Below are 18,763 nucleotides of genomic sequence, written 5' to 3' on the forward strand. Positions count from 1 at the left end.
TTTTTTGTGGATGTGCGTGTGTGTGTATTTTGTGTTGTGAGTTAATTATGTGTGAAAATGTGTTAAAATATGTGTGAAAAAAATCGTCATCAAAATCATAACATCAATATATAGTAATGCACTAGTATTATTTAATCAATTTTCAAAAAAAAAAAAACAACCATATTAATTAAACTATGATAATAATTAACATCGTATAAAATAAAATTTTATATTATTTTTAAAAGTGGGGTTTAATATGTATTTAAATGTGTATTAAAATGCAAAAAATACAAAAAGAATTCTCAAAATTAATATTTAAATATAATTATATGTGTGTTTACTATTTTTGTGCAACAACATTTTTTTTTTTTTATATGATAGTTACAATATATTTTAGGTCAAATGAATGTAATAAATCAATTTTCTTTTTTTTTTATTTTTTTTTTTTTTTTTATTTTTTATTTTTTTTTATAATTTTTTATAATATTATTATTTTAAATTCAAAAAATATATGTTATTTGTATTAAATAATAAAATATTTAAAATAATAACCATCACATCAAATAAATAAAATTTTTAAAAGATTGTTTTTTTTTATTTTTTTTTTTTTATTTATTTGTTTTAAATTATATATATTATAAATTATAACTATATATAAAACAAATCTTGTATCAATTAAATTATAACTTTTAATTTAATTATTTTTTTCCTTATTTATTTATTTATTTATAATTGTTTGTTTGTTTGTTTAAATAGTTAAAAAGGCAAAATAGGCTCAACTAATTTCAATTTTTTATTTAAAAGATCAGTAAGTATAATGGGTTAAAACTCTTATTTTATCTTTTTTTGTTTTTTCTTAAAACTCGCAAATAATAAATTAAATCATAGTTTAAAAAAAAAAAAAAAAAAAAAAAAAAACCATCACTTTTTTTTAGGGTTAAAATATTTATTTACAAAACTTTATTTCCATTTTAAAATAAAATAAAATTTTATTAATTTAAAATTATTATTTTAAATTATGACATTATAATAAAAAAAAAACAAAAAAAAAAAAAATCCATAAATAAAACAATAATAAAATACGAAACTTATTACCCAAAGGCACCATTATATAAATACAATATAGTATAATACATCCACCCCAATACAATATAAAGATATTTTAATATAATAAATAAGAGTGGTACTCTTTAAAAAAAGTGTGGTTAATATTATTTCTATTATTTTATATGTGTGGTAGTGTGAACATGTTGTTCAATATTTAGTTACACTTATAAATAACAAACCCACACAAACACACTCGCATAATATGTAAATAATTTTTTTTTTTTTTTTTTAATATCTTGTTAACACACTTTACCCCACACCCAACAACAACCCAGTTTTTTTTTTTTTACTATATACTAAAATAAATATCCATATCAAATATACTCAATAAAACTCGACTAAATAATTGAATTGTTCAATTTTTTGATTATTCTTGTATTTTTATTTTCACAATTTAAAAACTTTTAACAACCTATATATTTTGCATATTTATTATTTTTTTAAATTTTTTTTTTTTTTTTATATTATTATAACTATATTATTACTATATTATATATATTTATATATAATTATAAAATTACTTCTATTATTTTGATCAATAATATAAATAAAACAACTTCAAATGTTTTGAAATTCAGAATAAACAATAGCGATAATAAAAATAATAATAATAATAATAATAATAACAAATAATAAATAGTAAAATTAATAAAGTAACATATAAATGGTAAAATATAAAAATTGTGTGGGGTTCTTCGTTTGTTATGGTTCTCAAACTTTAATTTTATTGGATATAAAATTAAATTGTTTTTTATTTTATTAGTTTTTTTAATCATTTATAAAATAAATAGTAAATCTTTTAATTTCATTTAGATAAACAAAAAAAATAACAATAATAAATATAACATTTTCAGTTATCTAGATATGTGTTTTTTTTTTATTACTTTTTTTTTATTTGTTAGTGGGGGTTAATTTTTCTTTATTTTTTTTATCTGTGTTTGTGTGTGAGGTAGAGAAATAAAATAAATATAACATTTTGTATAATATATTTGTTTTTATTCAAAAATAATAAAATAATAAAACAATAAATAAAATAATTTAAAATAAAAATAAAATAAAATAAAATAAAATAAAATAAAATAAAATAAAATAAAATAAAATAAAAATAAAAATAAAAAAATAAAGAATAAATTATTTCTCACTATATTTTTATTTTAATATCTAAAAAAATAATTACTATATTGTTTTTTTTTTTTTTAATTTTGTGTTATATCTAAATAATATCAACTATTAATTTTCAACACTATTTCTTAAGAAATAATTTTAGAAATTGTTTTTATTTATTTATTTATTTATTTATTTATTTATTTATTAAAAGTATATACAAATATTAAAATCCTCCCTTAATAATTTTTGTATAAATATTTTGTTTTTTATTGGAGATTATAGAAATAACATGTCAAATATTTTTTAATCAAAAAGATTAAATATTAATAATTTTTCTAATAATTAAATTATTTTTAATTTTTTATAGTTGTATTTTTAAAAGATAGAAAAATTATAGGGTTTAATATAGTATAATATCTTTAATTTTATAGGTTTTTTTTATTTTTTAATCTCAAAGGTAAACATCATAAACCATTAGCCATTTTTATTTATAATTATTTTTTTTCTCAATCTTTATATATCAAATACTATTTATAGTATATCAATTATTTAATATCCTATCGTAATTTAAATTCATTGTGTTACTGATATTTTTTGTTATTAATCATTCTTATTTTATATGTGTGGTATATCTATATCTTATTTTTTTTTTTAAATAATATTATTTAAAGCATTGTGTAACAATGATAAAGTTTTATAATAATAATTTTTTTTCCTCATATAATTATTTCACAGTGTGGTGTGTGCATGTGTTTTTATTATTTTTTTTGTGGTGGGGGGTGATAGTAATCGTTTTGTTTTATTTAAACTTATCATCACAATAGTTAAAAAATTAAAACACCCACCTTATATATATATTTATATTCATTATATATGTTGTAATAACTATCAATAATTTTTATAATAAAAACACTCAATATCAACACACTATAAACATAATCATAATTTTTATAATAGCCATAGTGTTGTTGATAATAACTAAACCATCAAAGTAAAAATTATTAATATGTTTAAACATGTACACTCACATAATTCTCATTTTTATTTTCTTTCTTTTTTTTATTATTTCAAAAACCACCACCACCTCTAATATTAATCATATATAATAATAATTATATAATTTTATTTTAAAATTTATTATTTTATTTTATTTTTTTATTTTAAAATTATATTTTTATTCAAATATTTAAAATCAAAAAATTTAAAAATAAATTATTATATTTTAAAATATACTTTTATAAATATATAAATAAATAAATAAATAGAATATAGTTATTTTATTTTTATATTTTTTATATAAAAATAACACTCAGTAATATTAGTGATATATCAATAGTAATAATACATCAAAATAATAATATTAAGTTGTATTAATATAATTTGGTATTAATAAATATAATATTAATAATAACAATAATTACAAATAATAAACATAATCAGTATAACAGTTTAATATTATATTTTAAATCGTAATATTACTTTTTTTTTTTTTAAAATTATATATTATTATTTATTTCTTTGTTTTTGTTTAAATTAAAATAATCTTTGTTTGTAATCAAATCATATTAACCCACTCACAATAATAATTATATTTAAATAACTACTACCCCGCTCACACATAAAATATTAAACACATATAACACATTTTTGATTATTTAAATTATTGTTACTTTTTAAAGTTAAATATATTTATATATTTGTGGTGTGGGTGTTGTGTATTTTTTTCCTTTTTTTTTTTTTTTTTAATTTATCTTTCCCCTAAATAAATAATCAACATTTATTTTGATACACTTATTCACACTCTCAATAGGAATAGTGGCAATAATTAAAACAAAATATAAAAATATCAAAACATTTAATCTCTATTTAAATTATAATTTTTTTTTAAATATTTTTTTATATTGTTAAAAATAAAATTGTTTTTTTTCTTTTTATAATTATTATTCTTTTTAATTCATCACAGTGTTAATAATTTTTAATCAAAAAATATACTAATTATTTTTTATTTTTTTTTTTTTAGTTTAATTAAAGAATATTTTAATTTATAAAATTTTATACAACCAAAAGAAAAAAAAAAAAGACAAAAAAATAATAAATAGATTTTGAAAAAAATCATGGATAAAAATGATGGGGATTTCCCAATAAATACCCCTAATAACAATAGTTCAAGTAACATTAACAATAGTAGTAATAGTGTTCCAAGAGAACCACATCCAAGTTCAATAAGTAATAATCCAAGCAGTAGAAATTTAAAGCCAAAGCCATCATCCAATAATTTGAAATGGATTTCAAGAGATTTGAAAAAGAAATCAGTTAGAAAAGACTCTGAAAGAAAATTAAAGAGTAGCGGTGTATTAAAGAAGAAAAATACAGTTATGGACTTTGGGGAAGATGATGGTACAGGTACAGGCGAAGAAAATTTAACTGAAGGTTTACCAATTACTGAAGGTATGGATGATGAACCATCATCATCATCAAAAGGTGGCAAAGATCAATTCGATGGCGAAGAGAAAAAGAAAATGTTCCCAAAGGAAATGAGTGCTTCACCATTATCTGACAATGGTACAACAAGCGGCCAAAGATTCGATACATTAGTTGATCCAGATATTAGTTTAGCAGAAATGGAAGAGAAAATGCGTCAACATAAACAATATCAAGAACAACAGCAAAGACTTAAAGAGCATGCAGTTTCACCATCTAAAAAGAAACAATCACAACTTCAACTTAGTAAAAAGAAAGCTGTAGCAAAAGAAGACTCTGAAACATTAGAGACCATTATCGGTGAAGAAAAGAAAGAGGTGGTATTTGAAATTAAACCATACTTTTCGCACGCTATCCTCCAAGCAACTATGGCTGTTTTCTTAATTTGGAATATTTTCTATTTTGCTTATCGTGCTGGTTGGACTATGAATAAAACCAACTATTATACTTTGGCTTACTCTGTACTCTTCATTATCGTAGAGTTTGTCTCTTTCCTTGGTTCTGCACTCCATCTTAATAACTTTACCAATCCATGCACTTATATCCTCGTTGTCACATTGGAACAAATTTTAGCCAAGAGAAGAAAGAAGCACGCAACTGTCATGATGTATGTCTGTACTTATAAGGAACCACCCTCAATTGTAAGTCGTACTTTCAGAACTGCAATCTCTATGGATTACCCAAGCGAAAATCTTTGGATTGGTTTATTGGATGATTCTGTAAATTATCGTGAATCTAGAGGTTGGGCACATCTTCAATCAGTCGAAAAGAATTTCCTTTATGTTTTATTACAAAAAGCTGTTTACTCTGTTCACAACATTCGTCCACCAGTTACAAGTCAACACGAAGATCCACATGGTATTCTCAATGAAACTAGTTCAAAGATTGAGTCATCAACTAAAGAAGTCATTGAAGCAGAAGTTCAATGGTTCATCGAATATTTCCTTTTAAATTCATGGTTTGGTGTTGGTCAAGAAATTCAACGTGAAGCCGATGATGATGAACGTGTTCTTATTGGTAAACTCCGTGAAGAAAATTTCTCACCATATCGTACATTTAGTGCTAGCGAACGTGAAAAGATTGGTAACTTTACTATTGACTCACTTCAATCATTATGGCACGGTTCTGCATTCTTTAGACCATTAATTAGAAGCATCCTCCTCAAGAAAGATTATGTCAAAAACTTTATCTCAGAACTCAATAACCAACATCGTCTTCGTTTCCTTAATAATGAAGCTTTAGCAATGGCACAATATCAAGTTTTAATGATGGGTAGACAAGAATTACCATTCGATGAAATCTCTGCTGGTAATATTCGTATTGATTTCGATACTTGTGATGGTCCAATTGTAAGCCCATGTTGCACATATCTTCGTAGACGTAAACCACCCATTCCTCATAACAAAGCCGGTAATATCAACAATGCTCTTTTCAATGAATCAACCAAAGCCGATTATGAATTTATTGGTCTTTTAGATGCTGATCAACAGCCACATCCAGATTTCCTTAAACGTGTTTTACCATATTTCTATTGTGATGATGGTCACGAATTAGCTTTTGTTCAAACTCCACAATTCTTTAGTAACATTTATCCAGTTGATGATCCATTAGGTCATCGTAATATGGAGTTTTATGGTCCAGTAATGGAAGGTCGTTCAGCAAACAATGCATGTCCATTCGTAGGTACTAATGCCATTTTCAGACGTCAACCTCTATATGATATTGGTGGTATTATGTATAACTCTGTAACAGAAGATATGTATACTGGTATGAAATTACAAGTATCCGGTTATAAATCATGGTATCATAATGAAGTTTTAGTAGTAGGTACTGCTCCAGTTGATATTAAGGAAACTCTTGAACAAAGAAAACGTTGGGCTCAAGGTGCTGTAGAAATTTTCTCTTTAACTCCATGGGGTTATATTCGTAGCAAATTAGGTTGGAGAAAGATGCTTTACAATTTAGATTCATGTATTTATCCATTCCTTTCACCAACTGCTTTCTTCTATGGTATCTCCCCATTAATTATGAGTGTTTGGACTGTACCAATCGTTGTAAAGGATCCAATTATTTTCATTTTAGTAGGTATGATTCCTGTCATGGTTTTACCAAGAGTCATTCAATATATGATTCTTAGAGCCCGTCGTCCATATGAAGCTGGTAAATCTGGTCCATCACTTTGGGTAGAAGCTACTGATTTATGGAGAGCTGAACAAACTTTCTTTGGTTTTGCTGGTACTTATATTTCTGCATGGAAAGAAGGTTCTGCATCAATTGTCAAATTATTAAAAGCTCGTAAGATTTCACGTCATAAATTAGCCATGTGGAATTGGAAGAGAGATTTCGTAAAGAAACCAGTTGTTTGTGAAGTTTTCCGTCAAAGTAAACTTGTCAATGATAATGTTGATAATCAAGAAGCCGCTGGAAAACATAAATCTGAACAATCTTTCCGTACCTCCAACAAAGAATCTGATACCATTAAAAATTCACGTCTTTTCCTTCCAAATGTTTTACTCTTTGTTGTAAACATCTTAGCTATGCTTTCTGCTGTACTTCGTTTCAATTGTTTCCAAAATGATATGTGGCTTTTAGTTGTAGTTGCTGGTTTCTCTTTCTCGACTATGTGGCATTTATGGTCATTCATTCCAATGGCTCTTCGTCAATCAGAAAAACAATGGCCATATGCTTCTTCATACCATGCTCATAACATTGTATTATTCCTTGTTCTTGGTTTCCTTGTACTCCTCTTCATTGATGTCAAAGTTTGTATACCTAGAGTTGGTTAATCTAAATTTTAATAATAATAATAATAATAATAATAATAATACAATTCAATTTTTATCAATACAATATTTTTTAATGTTTTCTATTTTTAAAGATTATAAATATATCTTTAAAAACAAATAATCATTTCTTTCAATCTTTTTTCTCAATCCCTTAAAAAAAATTACAAAAAAAAAAAAAAAAAAAAAAAAAATAAAAATCCACATTATAATTGGATTTTAATTATAACAATTATTCTTTTTTTTTTCTTTTATATCAAAATTAAAAAATAAAAAAATTAATATTAAAAATAACTTTTTGATTTATTGTTTTTTTTCTATTTTTTTTTTATTTTAAAAAATTTTCATTGCTTAATCAAAAATATTTATTTGATTAAAGTTTTTTTTTAAACATATAGATATTAAAATGTTTATTTTTGGAAATAAATATTTTATTTAATAATTAAAATAATTTTTTAATTATTTTTTTATTTTTTAATTTTTAAAATTTATTTTTTTTTTAATTTTTTTTATTTCATTAATTTCAATTTATATATCGATAATATATATAAAATAATAATGGCAAGAACAGCAAAAAACACAGATGATGATAATAACACAAACAATAATGGTTCAATTGAAGATGAAGATTTAAACAATAACAAATCACCCACAGCAACACCAGATAATGAACCGTTTATACCAAATTATGATTATATAAATAAAGCCAAAATGACAACAATCATATTTAAAACACCAACAGGTTCTCCATTAAAAGGTGAATTTGCAGTTACTGATAAGCTAAAACATGTTAGAGATTATTTTATTGCAAACTATCCAATAGATAAAAGTTTTCATATGATGACCGTATATCCAAAACATTATTTTACAAATAATGATTACAATAAAACTTTATTAGATTTAGAATTGGTTCCTTCTGCAACAATTATAATTGGGGTATGTATTAAATATATTCACTTATTTATAATGCATACTAATTTTTTAAAAAAATATAGCTAACAGAAGACAGAGATTCAAAAAATAACACAAACTCTAATTCAAACAGCAGCAGTACTAGTAGTGACTATGGTTTATATAGTTATTTTTCAAGTGTAAAAGATTATGTTTCAAGTTTTTTTGCATATACACCACAACAAACAGATACAAATACTGAAAGAAATCATGATAGAGAAGATGATAGTGTAAATAGTAACAATAATTATAGTAATAATAGAGGACCAATTAAAAAACGAACAGGTGTTCACTCTCTTAATGATTCAAATAGTAATGATAAAAAGAATGATGATAATAATAAAAAGGATGATTCAAACTCATATTATAATGGTAACTCAACTCAATTTAATGGTTAATAATAACAATAGAATAAAAATAATATAGATAATTATAATAAAATAAAATAAAATAAAAACAAAGTTATTATAGTTAATAGTTATAATAATAGTAAGAAAGGTTTAAAAGACTTTTTAATAAAAGTTTATATAGAATTCCTTTATTTTTTTTTAATAAAAAAAAAGTCTTAAATTGAATAATTTATTATTTTTAAATATATTTCTCTTAAATTAAATCTATTTTATTTTATTTTTATTTTATTTATCTGTTTATTATTTATAAATAATTATTTTATTATTTGTACTATTATTATTTGTTTTTATAACTTTTTTTAATTATCTATAAAATGAAATTATTGTTATTATTTATATATCTTTTTATAAATATAGTTTTATCTAGTCAGTCTAATATTCAATATAAAGACTTATTTCCGTCTAATGATTTAAATAGAAATATTACAGGTAAATATTTTTATTATAAAAATTAAAATATAAAAATATTAATAACCTTAATTTAGAGCTGATCAAGGCGAGAGGATATATTTATGAAGAGCATAAAGTGACAACTCCAGATGGTTATATTGTATGTATATATAGAATATATATTATTATTTATAATGGTTAACATTTTATATTTTTCAAAAATAGTTAAAGTTATTTCGAATTCCAAATAAAAGATATGATAAAATTAAGAAACAAGGAAAACCAGTAGTATTATTACAGCATGGTTTTGAGGATATAGGAACAACATGGGTAAATCAAGAGATTGTACACCAAAGTTTAGGATTTTATTTAGCTGATAAAGGATTTGATGTATGGATTAGTAATTCGAGAGGAACTCTTTTAAGTAATGAACATGTTAATAATTCTATTTTTAATACAATGGTAATTAAATATTAAATTTTCTTTATTTATTATTTATTACTAATTCTTTAAAATATAACAGTATTGGAATTTTACTTTAAATGAATTGGCTGAATTTGATATACCAACTTGTATAGACTATATTTTGGATGTTGCAAATAGAAAACAATTGAGTTATATTGGACATTCACAGGGAACAAGTATTGGTTTTATTGCTTTTAATTCCAACAAAAAATTAGAAAAAAAAGTGAATCTATTTATTGCACTAGGTCCTGTAACAATATTGACCCATAGTCCCATTGCTAAAAGTGCTGCAAGTATACCATTATTTGAATCTTATTTGCGTGGATTTATGTATACGGGTTTCCTAAATGGTGCATCGATCTTACAGCAACCCGCAGCATTTTTATGTAAATTATTTCCTGATATATGTTTGTATCCTCTTCAAATGATCGAAGGTATGGAAGTGAATGGTAATATTAATAAAACTAGATTACCTGTATACATATCACATGTTCCAGGCGGAAGCTCCACTAAAAACCTGCTTCACTGGATGCAGATTTACCATAATGGTTTTAAAAAGTTTGATTATGGGCATACTGAAAACTGGGAAATTTATGGCCAAAATACCCCTCCAGAATATAAGCTATCAGAAAGTAATATACCAACAATGTTTTATACCGGAACAAATGATTTATTTAGTACATTCGAGGATGTAGGTTGGTTAGCTCCACAAATTAAAAATCTAATTAAATGGAAAAACATTAAAGATTTTTCACATCTTGATTTTATTTGGTCTGTTAATTCACACAAAGAAGTTTATGATGATTTTATAGATACCCTATTAAACTATAACAATATTACAAAAAACTCTAATTTTTAAATTTTAAATAAATCCTCTTTTTCTTTTACTTTTCTATAAAACAAATAACGATTGAATGAATTAAGTCCAAGTAAATAAATCCAATGAGCAATTTGATGAGGTTACCATAATGCTTGTTCACCTGTGAAATTGCTAAGTGTACATTGGTAATACAGGTGTTGCAAATGTTAAAGTAGTTGAAGAACAAAATTTAATCAAAAATGATATAAACTTAACAAATATTATAGCATCAGAGGAAGTGGTTAAAATAAAAAACTATTTCTTAAACCATATAACCAAAGTTTAAAAGGATGGTAGATCTAATTATGTTTTTACGAGCTATCTGGCTCGAATCTGGGTATATCCAAGTTTTCAGAATCAAACAAGAATTGATGTTACTGTATACAAATTTAAATTTATAGAAACGATAATTTTTAAATTTTAAATTTTATCTCTTTTTATTCAAAAAAATTATTTATTTTTATCCAATGGCTCTAAAATAATAGTTCAAAAAAAAGGAGAGAAAAGAAAAAATTGTGATGTTTAAAAAAATAAAAAAAATAAATTATGATGTTAAAAAAAACAAAAAAAAAAACCAATTTAATAACCTCTTTTTTCAAATGTTAATTTTTATAATTTTTTTTAATTTATTTTTAAAATTCAAGCAATCACAATTTGTGATTTTATAAAAAAAAACAAATTTTTTTGTGTTATTTTAAATTACTGGTTTGAACTAAAATACCATAACCTAATAACTTTTTTATTTTTTTTCTTTTTTAAACTTGAATTGATTGACCAACATCTGTAATCGGCTTCAAAACTATTAACCATATCTTCACATTCATCTTCTAAATAAAAATTTGGTACCCATGTATCATTATCTTCATTTGAATTTTTATATCTGATTAAATATTCTATTCTTTCACCTTTGCCATATTTACGGATTCTTCTTTTAATGATCTTTTCAATTTCATCTACTAATGGTTTATAATTGTTTGTATTTTCTTTCCTCTTTATAACTTTAAATGGACCTGAATATTTCGGTAATAATTTGAATTGATCCTGTGCTACTATATTCTTAATTGTATTTAAAACGCATCTCTTGACCAAAACTAAACTATTTTCTTCTATTTCTAATTCTTTTCTATTCTTATTAAACTGAACTTCTTGTTCTATTCTATATTTGATAACTCTTCATCCCATCTATCCCTTTTTGCCGTTGCTTTGGATAGGGTCTCTTTAATTGTTCCATTTGTTCTTTCCGACTGACCATCTGCTTGTGGACGACCCGGAGCTGTTAATTTCATTTTAATACCTGTGCTTGCCATTATACTCTTCCATAAATCTGATTTAAATAATTTGTCATTGTCACTAACTCTGTTAAATTATACGTAAGCTCTGAAAAGTTCTTAATAAATTTCCTATAGTACAAATAATTTGAACTTTATTTTCGCTAAGGTACACTCCTTCCCACTGAAATTATTTTCGATTGGTCTGATGGAGTTGAAAATAATTTTGAATACTGTTTCTAATTAAATAAACCAGTAATAAACTTTGGAAATGGTATACAATTGATGTTTTGGTGCCATGGTAATTTTATTGATCATGGTTGTTCGAAAGTTGGTTATGTTTCCTAGATTTTGCATTCTATACCAAACTTAAAATAAGGACAACTAAATATTTTTCTTTATCTAATATTATTTGATGTTCTACCATATTTACTTGGCCAGAGAAATTTGATAGATATAATGTGCATAAAGCATTTGATTAGATTGAAAAGTTTCATTTGGGTTGACTAGTTTAAATCTTTTTAAGTTGGTTTAAATAAAGCTGAGTCTATTTTAATATTAATACTATTTTGATTATATTTTGAAACTAATTATTATTATTATTATTATTATTATTATTATTATTATTAATATTATTATTATTATAAATTATAATATTGAATGTTTTGAATCTAAAATCTAATATTATTATTTTTTTTTTTTTTTTTTTTTTTTTTTTTTTTTTTTTTTTTTTTTTAAATTATAGTTATAATTGATTATCTAAAAGTTTCTAGGTTTAAATAGTGTTGATAAATTTTCATGTAACTTGGCTTTGTTTTTTTCGATGGTTATGTTCTAGTTGTAATTGCAACTGATAATGTTTATTAAAAAGTTTTCGAACTATTAGATGTTGTTGATATAGTCGTTCTTGTTCTTGTTGTTCAAGCATTAGACGTTCTTGTTCTTGTTGATATAGCATCTGTTGATATAACTGATATTGTCGCTGATAATATGGTCTATAGTGTATCTGTGCAAGTCTTTGACGTAGCTTTTCTTGATTTTCTATGAATTCTTCATTATGGATACAGTAATCGCATTTTTTACCTTTCATAGTAGAGCATTGGCAACTTTTGTAATTGGATTTTTCGAATATTATTGAACCAAACCAAATAGTAAAAAAGCAAAAAACAAAAAATAAATATAAAATATCGAAAGTTAATTGATCCATTTTTGTTAAAAAATAAATAATTAATTAAAATAAAATAAAATGTATATAGGTGTAAAAAATAAAAAAATAATTATATGGTTTAATGTAAAAAAAAATAATATAAGCTGGATTTAAAAAAACGAGTGTGTGTGTGAATGAAAGCTTTAATTTTAATAAATGAAAAAAAAAAAAAAAAAAAAAAAAAAGAAATTTAAAAATTTTAATAAATTATAAAAAAAAAAATTAAAAATATTCAATTGTTTAATATAATGTGAGATATTTTATATTTTATTTAATTTGTAATAGTTATATAGACTTTATTAATTTTATATTTTTAAATTTAGATTTTTAATTAAACCTATATTTTGATTTGAAAAATTCATTAAATTCTCTTTTAAATGATATCCTGAATACTAAGTTAAAGATTTAAAAAAATAAAGATTAATTAATTTCAAATATTATTTCTATATTTTAATAATTTATAAGTTTAATTCTGATGAATATATAATAATTATCTATTTATCAAAATTATTTAGTTAAAAAAAGATTGAAAATTTATTTTTATTTTAATTTTATTATTTTTTTTTTCTTTAACTTCCACAATTATTAAATTAAAAAATTTGTATTTTTTATGAATAGTTTTATTTTTTATTATAATAATTTATCTATTGTTTAACTAGTTATCTTTTATATATTTATAAACAAAAATAATTAAATAAAATTATTTAAATAAAACCTTTGAGAAATTATCTTAATTTTATTTAAACATCAATCCCAATATATTTATTATTTAATAATAAAATTTTATTTTTTTTTATAATAATTTATTTATTCTTTAAATATTACACCCTTCAGTTAAATAAGGGTCAAAATACTTATTTTTTGAATCAATGTTGAAACAGATGATGGTAGTGAGAATGGTACATCTTGTAGTAATGCAATGTTAAAGTAATTGTAGCACAAAATCATATCAATTAAAATCATATCAGTTTAACAGCTGAAAAGATTAATATTTAGTATTTCCCCATGTGCTTTAAATATTGCATCGATTCGGTCAGGGAGTGATTCATAAAATGATTCTATAATTGATTTTTCAATTGAATGAAATGCATCTTGACATACCTGAACTAAGTATTGTGATGGGTCATGAAACATCTTTTTTGATACCCTTTCTATATATATGATTTAAGAGATATAACTTAATTAATAAAAAGAAAGTTAAGAAACCTCCATTGATTAGACAAAATAGAAGAAAAAGATTTTTTTTGCTGATATTGTTCCATATTAATTTTATTTAAACTTTATTTTATATTGTTAAATTTAAAAAATTGAAACATAAAACACGTTCATCACCTTGGTAAAACTTTTTTCTCATGAGGTTTACGGTAATTGATGTACCTGTTTGTTCTACTCTTTCTAATGTTTTTGTTATGTTGATTTAATAAATAAAATTTGGGGCCTACATATATATTCCGGTTTGTACCTTACACTGTAATGAAATCCATACCCAACACTAGGTTATGTTCCATTTCAACTATTTGAAGCTTCATTTGTGTTGAAATTTTACTTTGTGATGTATTAAAATATATGGCTATTGATACACTATAATTTGACATGTACTCCTTCGTATCCTTCCCAACCCGTACTTTAATTCTTGCAGAAGTTTTAATTAATTTCATACCCTAAACTTCTTCTGGTGTACTTCGGATTAATTAAACCAATATTACAACAAGTATCGATTAATACATGCACCCACTGATTACCTACTTGTACGTACATAGCAAGACCAGGTACAGGAAATCAAACATCACGTTATATCAAAGTACCACATCAAATTTATGTTGATATTGGACAACATACTTATATTGTTACTCCAAGGCCTTTAATAAGATCTTCCCCAGCCTACCAACATCCAAAACTTGAAAAGAGTACATATTTTGACCCACCACTTCACCTACCACCATATATTAATTCGAAACTACCAAAAAATGCCTCTCCATATAGTAACACACATCCATAGTATGCCTCTCCATATAGTAACACACATTCACAATATGCCCATACATACAATAACCCATCATGATGATGTTATATATATTCTTTTAAACTAGGTATACTATCTTTAATAAAATATAAAAAAGTATGTTAGTTATTTATATATATGGGTTGTTGTTTTGGGTTCTATGATTTTTTACTTACTTTGTTTGAGTGTTTAAATATTCTAAATTGTTTTTTTTTTTTCTACTAAAGTTTATATTATGTATCTATAGAATGTTATTAAAATTAGTAAATAAATTGAAAATTTAAATACAATAAAAGTACAGTTATTTCGTTTTATAGAAAAATAAATGATATTGAGGTTGATTTAAAATGAAATTGGTTATTTTTGAGCGCTGTTGATTTGATTAAAAATAATTCTTTATGCAGTGTGCCTTTTGACCCATTCTCCATACCATAATGCCTGTTCACCTGTGAAATTATTACGTGCTTCTGATTCAAGATGTTGATGATATTTTAAGATTGTGGGTGGAGTAATGATGGTTGTTCTCCCATGAAATTGTAACGTGCCCCTGATTCAAAATTTTGAATAATAACCATTTTGAAAATTTTGTTGTGGCTGGTAATTAAAATATGGTGATTGGTGAACTGATGGGTTATTGTATGTATGGGCATATTGTGAATGTGTGTTACAATATTGAGAGGCATATTGTGGATGTGTGTTACTTTATGGGGAGGCATTTTTTGGTAGTTTCGAATTAATATATGGTGGTAGGTGAAGTGGCGGGACAAAATATGAACTCTTTACAGGTTTTGGACGTTGGTAGGTTGGAGAAGATCTTATTAAAGGCCTTGGAGCAACAATATAAGTATGTTGTCCAATATCAACATAAATTAGATGTGGTACTTTGATATAACGTGATGTTTGATTTCCTGTACGTGGGCTTGGAGAACAATTGATTAATTTTAAAATAATTTTTTTTTTTAAAGTTTTGAATATAATTCAATTAATTAAATATAGAGTATGGGATAAATAAAAAATTATTGAATATATAATTAATATTATATAAAAAATAAAAAAAAATAAAATTCAAATTTTTGTAAAAATTAAATTAAAAAGGTTCTTTTTAAATGGTTATTTGAAAATTATAAAAAAAATTTTATTTTAAATTTGTATTAAAATGATATACAAAACACCTAATAAACCTTTTCATTTTAAAAAGATAATAAAAAAAAAAATTAAAAAAAAATTAAAAAAAAATTAAAAAAATTAATTATTAACAAAGTTAAATAACAATGAATCTTTATTTCTTTTATGAAAATAAAAATTTTTGAAATAAAAAAAATAAAATAAAGTGATTGAATTATTAATATAGTGAAAATAATATGTTATTGAATGTTAAATATTTTTTTTATTAATTAACTATTTTGTTGTAATTTTGTTTTCTTAAAAAGATCAAACCATGGCAACAACTAATATGTAATTTCCTAAAATTATTGATAAAAACCTATTAATTTTTAAAACCATTTTTAATGATAAATTATTGATATTTGATTTTTGATCATCAATTTGTTAGATTGATAATGATTGGGTTTCTTTAAAATTTGGTTTGGATTTTGCAATGTGTGGGTACTAGTTTTTTCTTTAACTGTAATATCCATCTCCGGATGACCAGTGGTTTTGAAATTTGAATCTCTGCTTTTGGATAAAGGACTCTTTCAACTTTATTTTCTTCAACAGTTGCCGATTCGACAACTGATTCTTCAACAACAGCTGGTACTTTATCAAAACTATAGCCATATATATTGATCAAAACATTATTTGTTTTTTCTTTAGTCTTTGGTCAGACCAAACTTATAAAATTTTTAAATAAAGGGGTTTAAAAAAATAATTTTAATTTTCGTTAATAAATAAACAAAAAATTTTTTATTTTAAAAAATAAAAAAATTTTAATTTTTTTTTTAATTTTTAAATATTATCATATTTATTTTTTCAAATGATAAAGAAACAAAAAACAACTTATAATTATCAAGAAGATTTAATATATAGTTATAGTGAACAATCATTTACCAAACTTTTAGATATTATAAAATTATACGAAAGTGATAATGAAGAAATTAGATACAAATGTGTAGTTTATTTTAATCAATATCACCACAACAAGTATTTTTCAATAGTAAATTATCAACACTATTTGGAGTTTATAGCAGATGTTTTTTTTGAAGATTCTTTAAAAATATTTAATGAGCTAAAAAATGCAAATTATTTTCAAGATGGTGAACTAATAACATCAAATATATCTGGTTCTATTTTAGCAAAACTGTATAATCAAATAACATTTGATAAAAGAGTATGTATATTTACAACAAGTTAGTTTAGCTTTATTATAATATTTGCTAATTTTAATATTAAATTTTATAGTTTAATGGGTGGTTCAAAGAACATTATCAAAATAATATTGAATTGTTAAAATTTAAATTAGATATTTTTAAATCGTTGGACCAAAACAATATCGTAGATTTTAATAGAAAAGTATGTATCAATTAAATTTTTTTAAAAAGTTATAGTTAATATTAATTTCAATTTTATTTAGAAAAATAGATGGTATAGTTTCAGTATTGAAGCGATGTTAGAATGCAGACCAAATATAAAATTTGAAGTTGATACTTTAAATAAAATAGTTAATAACAAAAAAATTGAACCTAAGTTCTATATGAATAAAGATGATGATATGGATGACAGTACAGATGATGAAAGTTTGGAAGATGAAAGTGTGGAATATATAGAAATAACTAATAATAATAATAACAATAAAATATATAACTTTTCAGATTTAGTAATACATGATATTTTATTAAATTATAAAAATCAACTTAAAAAAAATTCGGTTCATAAATCATTATTATCATTAGCATTGGTTTCAAAACAATTTTTTAAAGTTATAACCAATTTAATAAATAATAATAATTTAGAGTGGCCTCGAAATGCTATTAAATATATTAGACCAAGTAATATACCTCAGTTTAGTTTAATTAACCAACCACCATTATCATTGGAATATCTCTCAATTAAACATATACCCTATAGAAATTATAGTAAAGAGGACTTAGAATTATTTTTCTCACGCGTGGAATCGATATCAATGGGACGTTTAGATAATCTCCAAGATAACCACTTTAAGTATTATAGAGGTGTAAGAAATTTAGGACCTGGTATTATAGAGGATCATTTAATATTACCACCACCAATGAAAAGTTTAAGAAATATTTCAATAAAAAGCTTTATTGTATCTCCATCATATACAAAGCTTATAGATAATATTTTAATACATAGCTCAGCCGACCATGGCGGCGTTGGAATCAACAATTTTTTATTAGAAATCGAAGAAAAATCAAATTCTTTATCATTCCTCGAAACCCTTTTTAAATACCACTTTAACTCATTAAAGTATATCAAAATAATATTATTTTCAGATAGTTTAATAAATAATATTTTAGAAATTATTCTTCCATACAGCCACAACCCACAAATAGAAAATATAAAAATAGATTTGTTTGAATTTTTCGGTCATGATATCAATTATTTTTTAAATAACCCCGATGGAATAATAGAAATCGATGAATATAAACTACTTTTAAATAAAATTCATAATAATAATAATAAATTAAGTAAAAATAATTTTCCCTAAAATATCCAAATAAAATAAAGAAATTAAATAACTTATTAAAATATCTTTTTTAAAAAAATATTTTTTTTTATTTTTTTTTATTTTTTT

General features: G+C 22.8%; 7 protein-coding genes across 7 annotated transcripts; 4 read left to right on the forward strand and 3 right to left on the reverse strand.

The window, feature by feature from the left end:
- The first annotated feature begins 498 nt into the window (after positions 1–498).
- On the forward strand, positions 499–7,746 carry DICPUDRAFT_92136 (cellulose synthase). Its single transcript, XM_003288608.1, has 3 exons — positions 499–790; positions 2,602–2,631; positions 4,196–7,746. The coding sequence occupies exon 3, from the start codon at positions 4,311–4,313 to the stop codon at positions 7,461–7,463; it is 3,153 nt and encodes a 1,050-aa protein (XP_003288656.1). The 5' UTR covers positions 499–790; positions 2,602–2,631; positions 4,196–4,310; the 3' UTR covers positions 7,464–7,746.
- A 272-nt stretch (positions 7,747–8,018) lies between these two features.
- DICPUDRAFT_79452 (uncharacterized protein) lies at positions 8,019–8,809 on the forward strand (the record flags this gene model as incomplete). Its single annotated transcript, XM_003288609.1, has 2 exons — positions 8,019–8,396; positions 8,456–8,809. 2 exons carry the CDS (start codon positions 8,019–8,021, stop codon positions 8,807–8,809), a joined length of 732 nt encoding a protein of 243 aa, XP_003288657.1.
- A 305-nt stretch (positions 8,810–9,114) lies between these two features.
- On the forward strand, positions 9,115–10,535 carry DICPUDRAFT_34411 (uncharacterized protein; the record flags this gene model as incomplete). The annotated part of the gene is made up of 4 exons (XM_003288610.1): positions 9,115–9,250; positions 9,307–9,371; positions 9,437–9,673; positions 9,735–10,535. Coding segments are annotated over 4 exons (1,239 nt in total), but the record flags the coding sequence as incomplete, so codon positions are not given.
- Positions 10,536–11,234: 699 nt separating this feature from the next.
- DICPUDRAFT_79454 (uncharacterized protein) lies at positions 11,235–11,821 on the reverse strand (the record flags this gene model as incomplete). The annotated part of the gene is made up of 2 exons (XM_003288626.1): positions 11,235–11,658; positions 11,706–11,821. The coding sequence occupies 2 exons, from the start codon at positions 11,819–11,821 to the stop codon at positions 11,235–11,237; spliced, it is 540 nt and encodes a 179-aa protein (XP_003288674.1).
- Positions 11,822–12,599: 778 nt separating this feature from the next.
- DICPUDRAFT_79455 (uncharacterized protein) lies at positions 12,600–13,010 on the reverse strand (the record flags this gene model as incomplete). Its single annotated transcript, XM_003288627.1, has 1 exon — positions 12,600–13,010. The coding sequence occupies one exon, from the start codon at positions 13,008–13,010 to the stop codon at positions 12,600–12,602; it is 411 nt and encodes a 136-aa protein (XP_003288675.1).
- Positions 13,011–13,979: 969 nt separating this feature from the next.
- On the reverse strand, positions 13,980–14,144 carry DICPUDRAFT_152930 (uncharacterized protein; the record flags this gene model as incomplete). Its single annotated transcript, XM_003288628.1, has 1 exon — positions 13,980–14,144. The coding sequence occupies one exon, from the start codon at positions 14,142–14,144 to the stop codon at positions 13,980–13,982; it is 165 nt and encodes a 54-aa protein (XP_003288676.1).
- Positions 14,145–16,984: 2,840 nt separating this feature from the next.
- On the forward strand, positions 16,985–18,676 carry DICPUDRAFT_79456 (uncharacterized protein; the record flags this gene model as incomplete). The annotated part of the gene is made up of 3 exons (XM_003288611.1): positions 16,985–17,338; positions 17,410–17,520; positions 17,582–18,676. 3 exons carry the CDS (start codon positions 16,985–16,987, stop codon positions 18,674–18,676), a joined length of 1,560 nt encoding a protein of 519 aa, XP_003288659.1.
- Between the last annotated feature and the right edge of the window lie 87 nt (positions 18,677–18,763).

Source organism: Dictyostelium purpureum (assembly GCF_000190715.1).
Source record: "Dictyostelium purpureum unplaced genomic scaffold DICPUscaffold_142, whole genome shotgun sequence".
NCBI lineage: Eukaryota > Evosea > Eumycetozoa > Dictyosteliales > Dictyosteliaceae > Dictyostelium > Dictyostelium purpureum.

Bases quoted from the DNA above. Each gene is read 5' to 3' on its own strand.
- DICPUDRAFT_92136 (XM_003288608.1), top strand. From the start codon at position 4,311: ATGGATAAAAATGATGGGGATTTCCCAATAAATACCCCTAATAACAAT.